The 17023-nt window shown below is 34.9% G+C and overlaps 1 protein-coding gene across 2 annotated transcripts in view; it reads right to left on the reverse strand.

Annotated features, from left to right (window-relative positions):
- Positions 1 to 1246: 1246 nt before the first annotated feature.
- SPOCK3 (SPARC (osteonectin), cwcv and kazal like domains proteoglycan 3) overlaps positions 1247 to 17023 on the reverse strand; it is a 482003-nt gene continuing 466226 nt past the window's right edge. For both annotated transcript variants that reach the window (XM_015139470.3, XM_015139471.3), the window contains 3 exons: positions 9341 to 9403; positions 5642 to 5779; positions 1247 to 2957 (listed from right to left, as the gene is read on the reverse strand). In XM_015139470.3, the coding sequence (XP_014994956.3) occupies positions 2788 to 2957; positions 5642 to 5779; positions 9341 to 9403 (371 nt within the window). In that variant the 3' untranslated portion in view covers positions 1247 to 2787. The remainder of the gene's footprint in view (positions 2958 to 5641; positions 5780 to 9340; positions 9404 to 17023) is intronic.

Consider the following 17023-nt stretch of genomic DNA (forward strand, 5'->3'; position numbering starts at 1 on the left):
CCCCGATAGGCACAACAATAAAGCATCATTAATTTCCATATTAGATTTTGGCATAAAAGGAACACTTGCTATTTTATTTATATGTTTCTTCTACTCATTTCCTCTATGTTTCAGTTTTCAATTTGCTGTGATTCCGAATGTCTTGTAATTTTTGAGTCGCATGTGTGCTTTCTAAATAACACAGATGAGAAAGATAAGACACTATTATAGACTGTATTGTATGACTTTATGCCTATGAATCAGATTTCAATTTAGGAAAGAACAAACTGTTGAGATACTTGGATTCTTTTTAATTAAAATGTTAAGATTTGGGGTTTCTATCAAAGACTCTCGTTGGGGGGTTCAAAATACCTTGTTTCTTATTCAAATTAAATCTAGTAAATATCTTTCTTTGGTTTATTCCAATGGAGATTATAGCCATATTGTATTATGGGCCAGGAATAAATGTATTGCCTGTCTTTACACTTCATAGTTAGTTTGTTCATTAATCAATATCTAGTGTGTAGAATACTGTCTGATTTACAGCAGCTGTCCAATATTTATATTTTGGGGGGATAAATGTATAGGTATAATTGTATTGTATCAAAATATTTAAAATGAATTAAATGATGATGAAAAGACCTAATATACATTACAAATAGAATTTTTATACACGCACAAATATATATTGTATACAAATAATTTACGTAAAGTTTTATAGTGTAATATTTTTTTATTTTCTATTTGCTGTTGATTTAATTGCTTTCTTGGGAGTCTAAGAGACACTTCTTTAGAAAAACAGCCTAACTTCAACATTACTATATTTGTTATGTTACATTCATTTGCTAAACCTCTGTATATAATTTGTTTTTGTCTCTTCCCAATCAGTTATATTTATATACATTTGTTAAATAGACAAGGCTATCTGACCACTCTTCAAAATGCTGTTGCTATAGAAATTTAGCCAAATATGTTAAGTATGACACTATAAAAGTGGGTTTTAAAATACAGCCTTGACAAAGATATGATCCATTTTACAATATTACGACAAATGAAACAAAACAAACCACCACCAACAAAAAAACATTTTTAACATACATTGAAAAATAATATTCAAGATTCCAAGGGCTCTAATTTTGAAATTCTAAAATTTCAGGAAACTCCCCTAGCTAGTTTGTGATGCATTCATTTTAAAAATCAAAGACTAGATTAAGAAACCTTCATGCTACTATGTGTATTCCGGAAAAACCATTGAGGAACAGTTCAATTTGGTTATAAGATTCTTTATTTTGTAAACTATACATAAACAGTAAAAAAGAAAATGCATTATACTTTAAATATTACATAAAGTCAACATTAAAGTTTGTATTGAGTGTGTATAAATTAAATTGAAATAATTCATCAATTTTGCTTTCAATGAATTGTATACTGGGAAACCAGTTTACCCACTGTTGAAATTAAAGATACCAATATGTAACATTCAACAGGATTTTCCATTTTTATTATGGGCACAAAACCATTGGTCTGATATAGTTAAAAGTGATGGTGTGCCAAAATGTCTACACAATTAATTAACATGCTAACTTAAACACAGCGGTTAAAGTAATTTTTGCTACAGTTAAATCTTAAATGCTACTCTACACAATAATCATAAACAAGTCCACATGGCAATTATGTAACAATAGAAAAAAAGGAAGAAACATATCCCGTTTTCTTCATTCCAGCAGCAGTACCTTTACTGTTATTAATCTGTTAATTAGGTGTGCTTATATATTGCGTAATATACTATATTGGTATGCATGCTAAAATCTTTCTATTTCTATTTTTGCAAGGCACCATACAATACGTTCTCTAGGTTTCGGCACTACTAACAAAAATAACATAATTCGAAGATTAAATGTAAATTTTTATCTAAAATGGGAAATAAAACGAAAATTAAGAATTTAAAATTTGACCTTGGGGCAAATGACAAACTTTGTAAAAATACGGTTTAAGCCAATCTTTCCCTTTGTCTTCCTAACTTAAATTCTGAAACCTAAGTTGCTGGTCAGAAAGATAAAGAAATCTAGAAAGGCAAATAAATCATGTTATTAAAGAATATTTTAAAAAATCTGCATGAGACTGCCATCCAAATTAAAATACACATTGGAAAGAACAACTAAATTTTTTACTTTCAGAATCCATGGTTTTCCATACTTGCCATTTTGTAAAATGTACTATGAGATCCAGAATAATTTCATAGTTAAAAACACCACTATTAATGTAAACACAACGGAGGACTCTACAATTGTCACTTCACTTTTCTTGCCATATGGTATCTCTCTGTTATCCTGACTCATCTAGGTCTAGCAAGATGCGACTTTGGAAATGCAATTAAAGCATGCATATTTTTCTTAAATCTTCAGGACCCAGGTCATTAATAATTTATTCATTTTAAATTTCACTTAGAATTATCTTTCAAAAAATTAACATGTACGATCCCAAGCACTGGCTGTCATTTCGCTTATGGAAGATTTACGAAGTTTGTTCTCATGAAAAATTTATTATAGTAGCACTTCAAAACTTTATTTTCTCTGACTAGACTGCATATGTATTTTCTTGTTGTGTAAGGAATATAAAAACTCAAAGCAAATCATTCTTATTTAAACACAAAGTTCTATAACTTTAGCTGCAATTTTTCAAATAATTATACAAAATATATGTGAGGTTTAGAATCATTTTGTTATTGGGGAAGAAGATAATTTTAAATAGGCTATCATTTTTGTAAATATTAGAAATGTAGAATTTATTGATTTCAACTGACATCAATCAAATGTATCCATCATGATCATCACCACCATCATCATCATCCCCTTCATCTTCATCATCATCTTCAATTTCATCTTCATCATTCATAATATCGTCTTCATCATCCTCATCATCAGTCCATTCATGGAAATCTCCACTAGCAAAATCTCCAGAGATCTCAAAATCTATAGCTTGAAAAAAGTGAACATAAACATTACCTTTATTTGACTGAATAGTGTTAATTACTGAAAGACAAAATCCTTACAAAAATTAAGAATATTTTTTAAAAAGTAATTGCTTTTCTCTTTTATTTATCAAAGATAAGGAAAGATCCATTTTCTGGAAAATTATCACATGTTAAAATCTATCATTTGTTAAAATGTATGTGCTAAAAGCAGAATCATTATCGAGGTGTGTTATGCAAGATTGATCTCAGCCCAGTTTTTATAGAAGTTCATGTCAGACTGTGCATTTTAATTTAAAATTTCTTCTGCAAGTGTGACAGAAAAAGTGCCCCACCAAATATGTCCATTTCCTAATCTCCAGAACCTATAAATATGTTACCTTACATGAAAGAGTGACTTTGCAAATACGGCTAAGTAAAGGAATTTGAATTGGAGAGATTATCCTGAATTATCCAGGTGTATCCAAATTGTCACTTAGGTTCTTAAAATAAGAAAATGTTTTCCAGATAGAGTGGGAAGGAGCTAGGACTACAGAGGAATGATCAGAGACACCATGTTGTCAGCTTAAGATTAGAGGAAAGAGTCCATGAACCAACGGATGCAAGCTGCCTCTAAGAGGTGAAAAGGGCAAGGAAATAGATTTTCCCCTAAGGCCTCCATAGAGGAGCACCCTCCTGCTGACATCTTGATGTTGAGCTTAGTGAGACCTGTGTTGAACTTCTGAGGTACGGAACTGTAGGATAAACGTTTGTTGTTTTAAGCCACTAAGTGGGAATTTGTTACTACAGCAACAGAAAACTAATATTTTACAAAATATTTTAAAAATAACTATTAATATTTATGGAGGCAATAATGCACATACATATTAGCATTCACCACGTATTGACTTTTCAACTCCTCCAGTGCTCGTGTGGATTTATTTTCTACTCTTTCTAATATTTTATTCTTATAATTCTTTTGTATCTAATTATAACAAATCCAATTGATGTACTTCAAGGTTTATAAATTTGTTGATCTCACGAGACAACACACTAAAATTCCCATCTTAACTGAAGAAAATATTGTTTCATTCTCCAACTTCATCTGCTGTATTAGTTATACAATGTTAAGAAAACTCAGATGTCCACGTTCCAAAAACAATGTTCTTGTTCACTTAAGGAACTCATCTCCATATAACTTTTACTTACAACATAAAAAACGTATGTATCCATCATTGTTATCAATGACAACTGAAGTAATTTATAATGCAACTACTTTACAGTACATATTACAAAGATGTGTTCCCTCTATGTAAAATTTATGTAAGATAGCTACTGAATCCTCTTTCTTCCTACTTAAATCTAATTGCATTGGCCAGGTCAGCAAACAAAACTAAGCTATTAAAAATGTTATGAACAAATGGATTCAGAGCAGGAATTTAAAGATTAAATGAGACTACTTTTATTGTTTATCTTTTTTCTTAACAGTCTTAGTTTATTAGTCTAAAATTTGCTTGAAGAATACATCTAAATATTTTCTAAAATGCAAGACTAAAAAGTACTTTATTTTCATTTTTGATCATTTATATTAATTGAAACACAATGAATTAATTCCTGGTGCATGTGTGTGTGTGTGTGTGTGTGTGGGTGTACAATGAAGTGGCTTTTGTCATGAAAACTGTCTATAATACAAACAAAATTGACACTTGCATTCTAGAAAAATGTTTTATGAAGTACAAATGGTACTACAATGGAAATTTTAAAATGCATGTATGTTATGTTCAACTAATTGTTACATTCTATTTTAAATATATACAAAGGCCGGGCGCAGTGGCTCAAGCCTGTAATCCCAGCACTTTGGGAGGCCGAGATGGGAGGTTCACGAGGTCAGGAGACCGAGACCATCCTGGCTAACATGGTGAAACTCCATCTCTACTAAAAAATACAAAAAAAAATAGCTGGGCGTGGTGGCGGGCACCTGTAGTCCCAGCTACTCGGGAGGCTGAGGCAGGAGAATGGCCTAAACCTGGGAGGTGGAGCTTACAGTGAGCTGAGATCTGGCCACTGCACTCCAGCCTGGGCAGCAGAGGGAGACTCTGTCTCAAAAAAAATAAATAAATAAAAATAAATAAATAAATACACAAAAAATGCATGTTCCTAAAAAAGAATTTGAATATTAACTAACTATAATTCCCTTTAAACAATCAAATTACATTTTCCTCACTCAAGCACAAGGAAACATGCTCATATAGCTGTAATTTATGAACTTTTACTTTAAAAAGGTTTGTATTTCTTTGGCTGGTGAACCCACATATTCCCTAAGTCACCATCTCCAGAGGTATACAGACAAAAGGGTGTCATCTGAAGACATGATAAATAGAGTTTATTGACTTGCAGTAGGATGAATGAAAAAGGTCTGCTTCAGCTGAGAGGAAAAGAAGTACCTCAACCACTTTCTGAATTTGAAGTAGGAAAGGAACCCAGCTTTTAATTAATCTCTCTAGAAAATCTAAATTATGCAATGACCACTTATTATCTATCCAAGTTTTTAACATGCTAGGAGTAAGTTTTTTTGTCACTTCCTCCACCCTATATATTCTATAGTCTTTGCATAGAGTAAGTACTGATTAAATGCTTGAACAAATGAATGAGGCTCTAAAGCACTTAATTCTGTGCTTGGGAAATTATGAAATAAGTAACCCTTCTCCTTACCACAATCTGCAACACCATTTATTCTGGATCCCATGACTTCATTTCCGTATCTGTCAACACACCAGCACTGTCCAACACTGCCGTGGCATTGTGTTGGCTTGTAGTAACCATCTTCATCACACAGGGGGATATACTGTCCTGTTGAAACAAGCCACAGGCATACAAACACACACATGTAGTTTATGAATAAGCTGTGATCCTTTTTGATAGGCACCAAATTATGCATTAATGAATTAAAGACATACACATATGGAGTGTCCACTGTATTCCAGGATAGATACCAGTGATGCCTTAGACGAAATCAAGGAAGTCTTTTCTGTCATGGAGCTGGCCATTGCCACAGTGAACTGCTTATAGTTCAAGGATTCATTTCCTTTGTTAAGCAAATTACTATTTCATTAGTTCTCACTGTGCAAAGGGTAGTGTTTCAGAGGCACAATACAGAATTAACATCTGATTAGTGCCATGCTTATATTAAATCACCCAGACCACTTAGCATGGCAGAAGACCTGTCACCATCTGCCTCCATCACTGGAAACTTTCTACTTTCATTTCCCCAAATGTTCATTCTTATATTCCAAGCTCTTTCCAAATCAAACTCTCTGTTTTTCCCAAATTCAATGCTGTTTTGTCTCTTTACACATTGTTTATGTCAACTAGAATCCCTCTTCTCTCTTCCATTTTAAGATGTGACTTAAATGTGACCCACAATCTAAAGTCTTCTTTTCAAGTGATTCCTGATTACTTCTTCCGTTCTCTGTGTATGTGTGTGTGTGTGTGTGTGTGTGTGTTGACTGTCCCTGCGTACTTTCACCACTATATTGTGATATCATCTATAGTTAGAAATATTTAGGTTCTCTTCATTTTCACTGTTGTATGAACAACATCTCAAACCCATGGTCTAGAGGGAACACAGTCTATGGGGAATAGTAGAACAGATAGACAAATTTATTTATTTCTTTATTGAGACAGAGTCTGCTCCATTGCCCAGGCTGGAGCACAGTGGCATGATCTTGGCTCACTGCAACCTCTGCCTCCCAGGTTCAAGTGATTCTCCTACTTCAGACTCCTGAGTGGCTGAGATTACAGGCTTGCACCACCACACCGGGCTAATTTTTGCATTTTTAAATAGAGATGGGGTTTCGCCATGTTGTCAAGACTGACCTCAAACTCCTGACTTCAAGTAATCCTTCCACCTCAACCTCCCAAAATACTGGGATTACAGGCATGAGCCATTGTTTCCGACCAGAGACTGATTTTTATATCTATAAAATCTAACATACTCCATGGCACAATGCTCATGATAAATGCTTAATTAGTAATTTAAAAGTGAAATCATGTTCTTTATAAGTACTCCAAACAGAATTTAAGTTCTAGGAGATAATAATGTTTTATTTTATTTTCTAACTATTTTTTCTTCTGTGACCAGAAGCATGATAGTTATTGGTGAATTAAAATAAATAAATAAATAAATAAGTGGATAAAAGACAAAATTTACTTAGTCTTGTAACCATATGGCATCAAAATTTCACTATCTCAAAAAGTTTGAAAATTGTTATATGCAAATTATTAACAGTTAACAAAACTATATTTATTCAAATAGCTGAACTGCTAATCTTTCAATGAGATATACAAAATATCATTAACTACAGAACACTTTCTATGGATTCAAGGCCAGAAAAAAAATAAGGAAAAAAATTCAACGTTGTTACATCTACAGCTTTTACAACTACCATGATTTGACATACTTGACATATACATGTTATGATGTATAGTTAATGTGACCATAGTTGATACTTTATGCCAGTAAAGTTGGTTGATGTCTGCAGTTTTAGCATAATTCTTAAGAGTACTCTCTTTTCCTTTCAAAGACTGAATCTCTAAATCAGGACATGTGGCACCATACTCGTATATAACAAGTGATCAATTTCAGACGCATATAATACCCCACCCAAATTAGAAGAAATGCTTAAAGCCTTTAGTGTTCTCTATAAAAATTTTCATTTATATTATGAAAGAATAATGAAGGTAACTCTTCCCAAATGGGCACAAAGTATTTTTTTATACCTTCAAATAATAAAAACCTGTATTCTAACAGATTTTGTTACTAATAGACCTTAAGTAGAAAATACTTTTCAGTTTAATTTCAATGGCTTACTTTATAGTACACGGCTAAACTTTGGTTTGCCAAGACAAACCTATATAAGAACGTATTGTTATTATTATTATTTTTTTTGAGATGGAATCTTGCTCCGTTACCCAGGCTGGAGTACAGTGGCACCATCTTGGCTCACTGCAACATCTTACTCCCTGGTTCAAGCGATTCTCCTGCTTCAGACTCCAGAGTAGCTGTGATTACAGGCACACACCACCATGCCAGGCTAATTTTTGTATTTTCAGTAGAGGTGCGGTTTTGCCATATTGGCCAGGGTGGTCTCAAACTCCTGAACTCAGGTGATGTGCCTACCCTGGCCTCCCAAAGTGTTGGGATTACAGGCGTGAGCCACTGTGCCCAGCCAGAATGCATTGTTTTCATTTGTGAGCTATGATATCTCCTGCATCTTGTAACAGGGTTAAAAGAAACATGACACATTGTAGCATTTATCATTAGTAATTTTCACACCTAAAAATGTTTTATTACAAAACACTAATTTTTTAATTCTGTACAATGGCCACTGAAACAAGGATTTGCAAGTAATGTGAAAAATCCTGTTATTTAAACATAATATATTGTAATTACAAAGATGGTAAGTCAAAATATAAAACAGATTAATCAGATCCAGAGACATTAGAGTTATGTGCCACTAAATACACAAGTATGTTAATATATGTGAAAATAAATATTGCATATGTGGTGTCACACTTTGGATTCCAAAATAGAAAAAGAAGAACAGTGGCAAAACTGGTGATATCCAAATAAATTCTGAAGCTTACTTAATAGGACTATAGCAATGCTAATTTCTTAGATTTTTACAAATATTCCATCATTATTTGGCACATGCAAGACGCTATATTTAGAGGAAGCTGGGTGAAGAATGTTTGGAAGCTATGTACCTTTGTCACCATTTTTATAAATTTAAGACTATTCCAAAAATAGTTTATTTAAAAGTTGTATGGTTATATGAATAAACCACTCATATGTAATAGTTTAATAATCTGTTTATATCCAAACATTTAAATATTTCAAAGCTTTGAATAAAATCTGAAATATCTATCTATCTACTTATACATTTATTTATTAAAAGTAGGGTAGTAAAAAATACTAATGAAAAATACTAACAAGTCTGTTCAAATTTTCCTGAGGTACTCAGAGCACCTTTTCACCCAATTTATAAAACTACTTGCTTTAAATAGCACACATACATATATATATATATTTGCCATCAATTCTTAAATCTTAACCATAGAATTAGAACTGAATTTTCTGCTGATGTTTTAACTTTAGCATTGCTTAAATCTCTCTTTTTACTTAATAACTTTCAAAATGAACATTATATTAGGGTAATAAAACAGACATAATATCTTTCAATAGGTAAGGTAATAAAAGTAAGTTTAATGGCTTTCAAAAAGTTCATAAATTTTGTTGCTGAAATTTAGTGCAGTCTATCTTTGTTGGATTAATATTGATTTTATGTTGCTGTTTCCCTGGGGTTATTTATGTAAGCAATAAAGCCTTCAGAAGAATGATCTATTACTCACCTAGGAGCTTCTTTACCCCTTGCCGCTTCTGAATATTGCTGAGCTCCGTCTGGCAAGGTGGGTCTGCAATGACATTAAAAATGTTACTTAGAGGATTGTAGTTAAACAAAGAAAGTGTAATTTCTATGTTATCAAACTTCACTTGGTCTTTGCGTGCCTTCAGAAGACACGTATTACATATTAATTGGTTTACTTATGAAGATACATTCATATAGATACATACATGTGTCTGTCTATCATCTATCTATCAATCATCTATCTATCTATCTATCTATCTATCTATCTATCTATCTATCTATCTAATATCTATCTATGTATATAGAGAGAGCACTCATGCTACTTTCCTAATTGTCAATATATCTATCACCTTGGTTTTCCTCAGAATGCCTGGATCAGATTTTTTAAAAGTATAAGAGATACTTATATGATGAAAAATACTTCTTATTTACTTTTAAAAGGTCAATCAAGTCAGAAATGTGAATTCAACTAATTGACTGCTACTGAAGCAATTAACTGATTATGTTTTCCCCTCATTTAAAAGTTTCTATGATATAGACAAATAACTTTGTGTTACAAAAGTAACGTATGAAAAAGTTAATGCTTCTTTCCAGCTTTGTTAAAGATCTTATTATAAATTTTAATATTGTATAATGTTAAGAGATATTGATCTTTTTAGTTTCATCCATATATGTAATTTAGGAACAGGATATAATATAAAATTATTTCTGATAAGCCATCATTTAAAAATAAGCTGAAAACATTTAAACCAATTTGGAAATAATCTTTGCCTATTTTCAAACTTAACCACTTGAAGGAGGACATTTGTAGAGAAATGTAAAATTCTAAATAGTCACAATATAGTTTGTCTTATATTGTTACTCTTATATTTACTATTGGCCCTTCATATCTGTGAGTTCTGCACTTATAGATTCAACCAACCGCTAATCGAAAATTTTCAAAAAATAAAAAAAAACAGAGATGATTTAAAGTATATAAGAGGACGTATGTAGGTTATATGTCAATACTTTGCCATTTTATAGAAGGGATTTGAGTGACTTGATTTTAGTGTTCACAAATTGTCCTGACATCGATACCCCTTGGATATCAAGAGATAACTGCATATAATTATATACATACATAATATGTAAAATATATAGTCTTATCTGAAAGCAGTTTAATGTATTTTGTATTCATAGTCTAAACACTTGCTGTTAATGCTTGCTATATAAAAGTGGCATTATAAAATAGTAAAACTGCAAAATAATATACTATATCTTATTGTCCTGTGGTATAACTTTTTAGTAAAAAGGTAAAGTATAATTAATTTAAATGATTTTAAAAGTATATAATACATTGAATTCAAAATATTCAGTTATTACATTTTATGTAAAAAAGTGGAATAAAGAATGAGATAGGTGCTTAATATATATTTTGTAGTTTAATATGTGAATTTAATCTTGCAAAATCTAAAAAAAAATTCATCTTACAGAATCTAAAATGGAAAGAAAGAGAATCATTCCAAGATGGCCAAATAGGAACAGCTCCAGTCTACAGCTCCCAGCGTGAGCGACGCAGAAGGCAGGTGATTTCTGCATTTCCAACTGAGGTACGGCATTCATCTCATTGGGACTGGTCAGAAAGTGGATGCTGCCCACAGAGTATGAGCCAAAGCAGAGCAGGGCATCACCTCACCAGGGAAGCACAAGGATTCAGAGAATTCCCTTTCCTAGACAAGGGAAGTCATGACAGACAGTACCTGGAATATTGGGACACTCCCACCCTGATAATGTGCTTTTCCAATGGTCTTAGCAAATGGCACACCAGGAGATTATATCCTGCACCTGGTTTGGCGGGTCCCATGCTGAAGGAGCCTTGCTCACTGCTAGCACAGCAGTCCGAGATTGAACTGTGAGGCAGCAGAGAGGCTTGGGGAGGGGTGTCCACCATTGCTGAGGCTTGACTAGGTAAACAAAGCGGCCAGGAAGCTTGAACTGGGTGGAGCCAACTGCAGCTCAACAAGGCCTGCCTGCCTCTGTAGATTCCATCTCTGGGGGTGGGGCATAGCTGAACAAAACATAGCAGAAACTTCTGCAGACTTAAACGTCCCTTTCTGATAGCTTTGAAGAGAGCAGTGGTTCTCCCAGCATGGAGTTTGAGACCTGAAAACAAAGAGACTGCCTCCTCAAGTGGGTCCCTGACCCCCGAGTAGTCTAACTGGGAGACACCTCCCAGTAGGGGCTGACTGACACCTCATACAGCCAGGTGCCCCTCTGAGATGAAGCTTCCATAGGAAGGATCAGGCAGCAACATTTGCTGTTCTGCAGTCTCCACTGATGATACCCAGGCAAACAGGGTCTGGGGTGAACCTCCAGCAAACACCAGCAGACCTGTAGCTGAGGGTCCTGGCTGTTAGAAGGAAAACCAACAAACAGAAAAGAATAGCAGTAACATCAACAAAAAGGACATTCACACCAAACCCCGATGTGTAGGTCACCATCATCAAAGAACAAAGACAGATAAAACCACAAAGATGGGGAGAAACCAGAGCAGAAAGTCTGAAAATTCTAAAAACCAGAGCACCTCTTCTACTCCAAAGGATCTCTCTCAGTTCACCAGCAACAGAACAAAGCTGGATGGAGAATGACTTTGATGAGTTGACAGAAGTAGGCTTCTGAAGATCGGTAATAACAAATTCCTCTGAGCTAAAGGAGAATGTTTGAACCCACCGCAAGGAAGCTAAAAAAATTGAGAAAAGATTGGACGAATGGCTTACTAGAATAAAGAGTGTAGAGGAAACCTTAAATGACCTGATGGAGCTGAAAACCATGGCACAAGAACTACACGACGCATGCACAAGGTTTAGTAGCCGATTCGATCAAGTGGAAGAAAGGGTATCAGTGATTAAAGATCAAATAAATGAAATGAAGTGAGAAGAGAAGTTTAGAGAAAAAGAGTAAAAAGAAATGAACAAAGCCTCCAAGATATATGGGACTATGTGAAAAGATCAAATCTACGTTTGATTGGTGTACTGAAAGTGATGGGGAGAATGGAACCAAGTTGGAAAACACTCTTCGGGATGTTATCCAGGAGAACTTCCCCAATCTAGCAAGGTAGGCCAACATTCAAATTCAGGAAATACAGAGAATGCCACAAAGATACTCCTCAAGAAGAGCAACCCCAAGACACATAATTGTCAGATTTGCCAAGGATAAAATAAAGGAAAACATGTTAAGGGCAGCCAGAGAGAAGGTCAGGTTACCCACAAAGGGAAGCCCATCAGACTAACAGCAGATCTCTTGGCAGAAACTCTACAAGCCAGAAGAGAGTGGGGGCCAATATTCACCATTCTTAAAGAAAAGAATTTTCAAACCAGAATTTCATTTCCAGCCAAACTAAGCTTCATAACTGAAGGAGAAATAAAAGCCTTTACAGATAAGCAAATGCTGAGAGATTTTGTCACCACCAGGCCTGACTTACAAGAGTTCCTTAAGGAAGCACTAAACATGGAAAGGAAAAACCAGTACCAGCCACTGCAAAAACATGCCAAATTTTAAAGACCATCAATGCTAGGAAGAAACTGCACCAACTAATGGGCAAAATAACCAGCTAACATAGTGAAAGTTTCAAATTCACACATAACAATATTAACCTTAAATATAAATGGGCTAAATGGTCCAATTAAAAGACACAGACTGGCAAATTGGATAAACAGTAAAGACCCATCAGTGTGCTGTATTCAGGAGACCCATCTCGTGTGCAGAGACACATATAGGCTCAAAATAAAGGGATGAAGGAAGACCTACTAAGCAAATGGAAAACAAAACAAAACAAAACAAAAAAGCAGGGGTTGCAATCCTAGTCTCTGATAAAACAGACTTTAAACCAACAAAGATCAAAAGAGACAAAGAAGGCCATCACATAATGGTAAAAGGGATCAATTCAACAAGAAGAGCTAACTATCCTAAGTATATATGCACCCAATACAGGAGCACCCAGATTCATAAAGCAAGTCTTAGAGACCTACAAAGAGACTTAGACTCGCATACAATAATAATGGGAGACTTTAACACATCACTGTCAACAATAGACACATCAATGACACAGAAACTTAACAAGGATATCCAGGACTTGAACTCAGCTCTTCACCAAGTGGACCTAATAGACATCTACAGAACTCTCCACCCCAAATCAACAGAATATACATTCTCCTCAGCACCACATCACACTTATTCTGAAATTGACCACATATTTGGAAGTAAAGCACTCCTCAGCAAATATAAAAGAACAGAGATCATAACAAAATGTCTCTCAGACCACAGTGCAATCAAATTAGAACTCAGGATTAAGAAACTCACTCAAAACTGCACAACTACATGGAAACTGAACAACCTGCTCCTGAATGACTACTGGGTACATAACGAAATGAAGGCAGAAATAAAGATGTTCTTTGAAACCAATGAGAACAAAGACACAACGTACCAGAATCTCTGGAAGACATTTAAAGCAGTGTGTAGAGGGAAATTTATAGCACTACATGCCCACAAGAGAAAGCAGGAAAGATCTAAAATTGACACCCCAACATCACAATGAAAAGAACTCGAGAAGCAAGAGCAAACACATTCAAAAGCTAACAGAAGGCAAGAAATAACTAAGATCAGAGCAGAACTGAAGGAGATAGAGACACAAAAAATCCTTTAAAAAATCAGTGAATCCAGGAGCTGGCTTTTTGAAAAGATCAACAAAATAGACTGCTAGCAAGACTAATAAAGAAGAAAAGAGAGAAGAATCAAATAGAAGCAATAAAAAATGATAAAGGGGATATCACCACCAATTCCACAGAAATACAAACTACCATCAGACAATACTATAAACACCTCTACGCAAATAAAATAGAAAATCTAGGATGGGCGCGGTGGCTTACGCCTGTAATCCCAGCACTTTGGGAGGCCAAGGCAGGTGGATCTCGAGGTCAGGAGATCGAGACCATCCTGACTAACACAGTAAAACCCGGTCTCTACTAAAAATGGAAAAAATTGGTCCGGCACAGTGGTGGGCGACTGTAGTCCCAGCTAGTCTGGAGGCTGAAGCAGAAGATTGGCATGAACCCGGGAGGTGGAGCTTGCAGTGAGCCGAGATTGCGTCACTGCACTCCAGACTGGGTGACAGAGCAAGACTTCATCTCAAAAAAAAAAAAAAGAAAAAAGAAAAAAGAAAATCTAGAAGAAATGGATAAATTCCCGGACACATACACCCTCCCAAGACTAAATCAGGAAGAAGTTGAATCCCTGAATAGACCAATAACAGGCTCAGAAATTGAGGCAATAATTAATAGCCTAACAACCAAAAAAAAGTATAGGACCAGATGGATTCACAGCCAAATTCTACCAGAGGAACAAAGAGGAGCTGGTACCACTCCTTCTAAAACTATTCCAATCAATAGAAAAAGACGGAATCCTCCCTAATTCATTTTTTCAGGCCAGCATCATCCTGACACCAAAGCCTGGCAGAGACACAACAAAAAAAGAGAATTTTAGACCAATATACCTGATGAACATCGATGCAAAAATCCTCAATAAAACACTGGCAAACTGAATCCAGCAGCATATCAAAAAGCTTATCCACCAAGATCAAGTCGGTTTCATCCCTGGGATGCAAGGCTGGTTCAACATATGCAAATCAATAAATGTAATCCATCACATAAACAGAACCAAAGACAAAAAAAAACCACATGATTATCTCAATAGATGCAGAAAAGGCCTTTGACAAAATTCAACAGCCCTTCATGTTAAAAACTCTCAATAAACTAGCTATTGATAGGACAAATCTCAAAATAATAAGAGCTATTTATGACAAACCCACAGCCAATATCATACTGAATGGGCAAAAACTGGAAGCATTCCCTTTGAAAACTGGCATAAGATAAGGATGCCCTCTCTCACCACTCCTATTCAACATAATATTGGAAGTTCTGGCCAGGGCAATCAGGCAGGAGAAAGAAATAAAGGGTATTCAGTTAGGAAAAGAGGAAGTCGAATTATCTCTGTTTGCAGATGACATGATTGTATTTTTAGAAAACCCAATCATCTCAGCCCAAAATCCCCTTAAGCTGATAAGCAACTTCAGCAAAGTCTCAGGATACAAAATCAATGTGGAAAAACCACAGGCATTCTTATACACCAATAACAGACAAACAAAGAGTCAAATAATGAGTGAACTCCCACTCACAATTGTTGCAAAGAGAATAAAATACCTAGGAATCCAACTTACAAGGGATGTGAAGGACCTCTTCAAGGAGCACTACAAACCATTGCTCAATGAAATAAAAGAGGACAAAAACAAATGGAAGAACATTCCACGCTCATGGATAGGAAGAATCAATATTGTGAAAATGGCCATACTGCCCAAGGTAATTTATAGATTCAATGTCATTCCCATCAAGCTACCAATGACTTTCTTCACAGAATTGGAACAATACTACTTTAAAACTCATATGAAACCAAAAAAGAGCCCACATTGCCAAGGCAATCCTAAGCCAACAGAACAAAGCTGGAGGCATCACGCTACCTGAATTCAAACTATTCTACAAGACTACAGTAACCAAAACAGCATGGTAATGGTATCAAAACAGAGATACAGACCAATGGAACAGAACAGAGCCCTCAGAAATAATACCACACATCTACAACCATCTGATCTTTGACAAACCTGAAAAAAAACAAGAAATAGGGAAAGGATTCCCTATTTAATAACTGGTGCTGGTAAAACTGGCTAGCCATATGTAGAAAGCTGAAACTGGATCCCTTTCTTACACTTTATACAAAAATTAATTCAAGGTGGATTAAATACTTAAAACCATAAAAACCCTAGAAGAAAACCTAGGCAATACCAGTCAGGACATATTCATGGGCAAGGACTTCATGACTAAAACACCAAAAGCAATGGCAACAAAAGCCAGAATTGACAAATGGGATCTAATTAAACTACAGAGCTTCTTCACAGCAAAAGAAACTACCATCAGAGTGAACAGGCAACCTACAGAATGGGAGAACATTTTTACAATCTACCCATCTGACAAAGGGCTAACATCCAAATCCACAAAGAACTTAAAGAAATTTACAAGAAAAAATCAAACAACCCCATCAAAAAGTGGGTGAAGGATATGAACAGACACTTCTCCAAAGAAGACATTTATGCAGCCAACAGACACATGAAAAAATGCTCATCATCACTCCCCATCAGAGAAATGCAAATCAAAACCACAATGAGATACCATCTCACACCAGTTAGAATAGTGATCATTAAAAGATCAGGAAACAAGTGCTGGAGATGATGTGGAGAAATAGGAACACTTTTACATTCTTGGTGGGACTGTAAACTAGTTCAACCATTGTGGAAGACAGTGTGGCAATTCCTCAAGGATCTAGAACTAGAAATACCATTTGACCCAGCCATCCCATTACTGGGGATATACACAAAGGATTATAAATCATGCTGCTATAAAGATACATGCACACGTATGTTTATTGCAGCACTATTCACAATAGTCAAGACTTTTTGAAAAAATCACCATATAAATTAATAGTTACTTTTTAATAAAATTACTTATTGAACTAAAAGAATACATAAAAACGAAGTTGTATCATATCACTAGCACGCCTTCTCAGTTACCCTGAGAACTTTTGT

Source organism: Macaca mulatta, chromosome 5, assembly GCF_049350105.2.
Source record: "Macaca mulatta isolate MMU2019108-1 chromosome 5, T2T-MMU8v2.0, whole genome shotgun sequence".
Taxonomy (NCBI): domain Eukaryota; kingdom Metazoa; phylum Chordata; class Mammalia; order Primates; family Cercopithecidae; genus Macaca; species Macaca mulatta.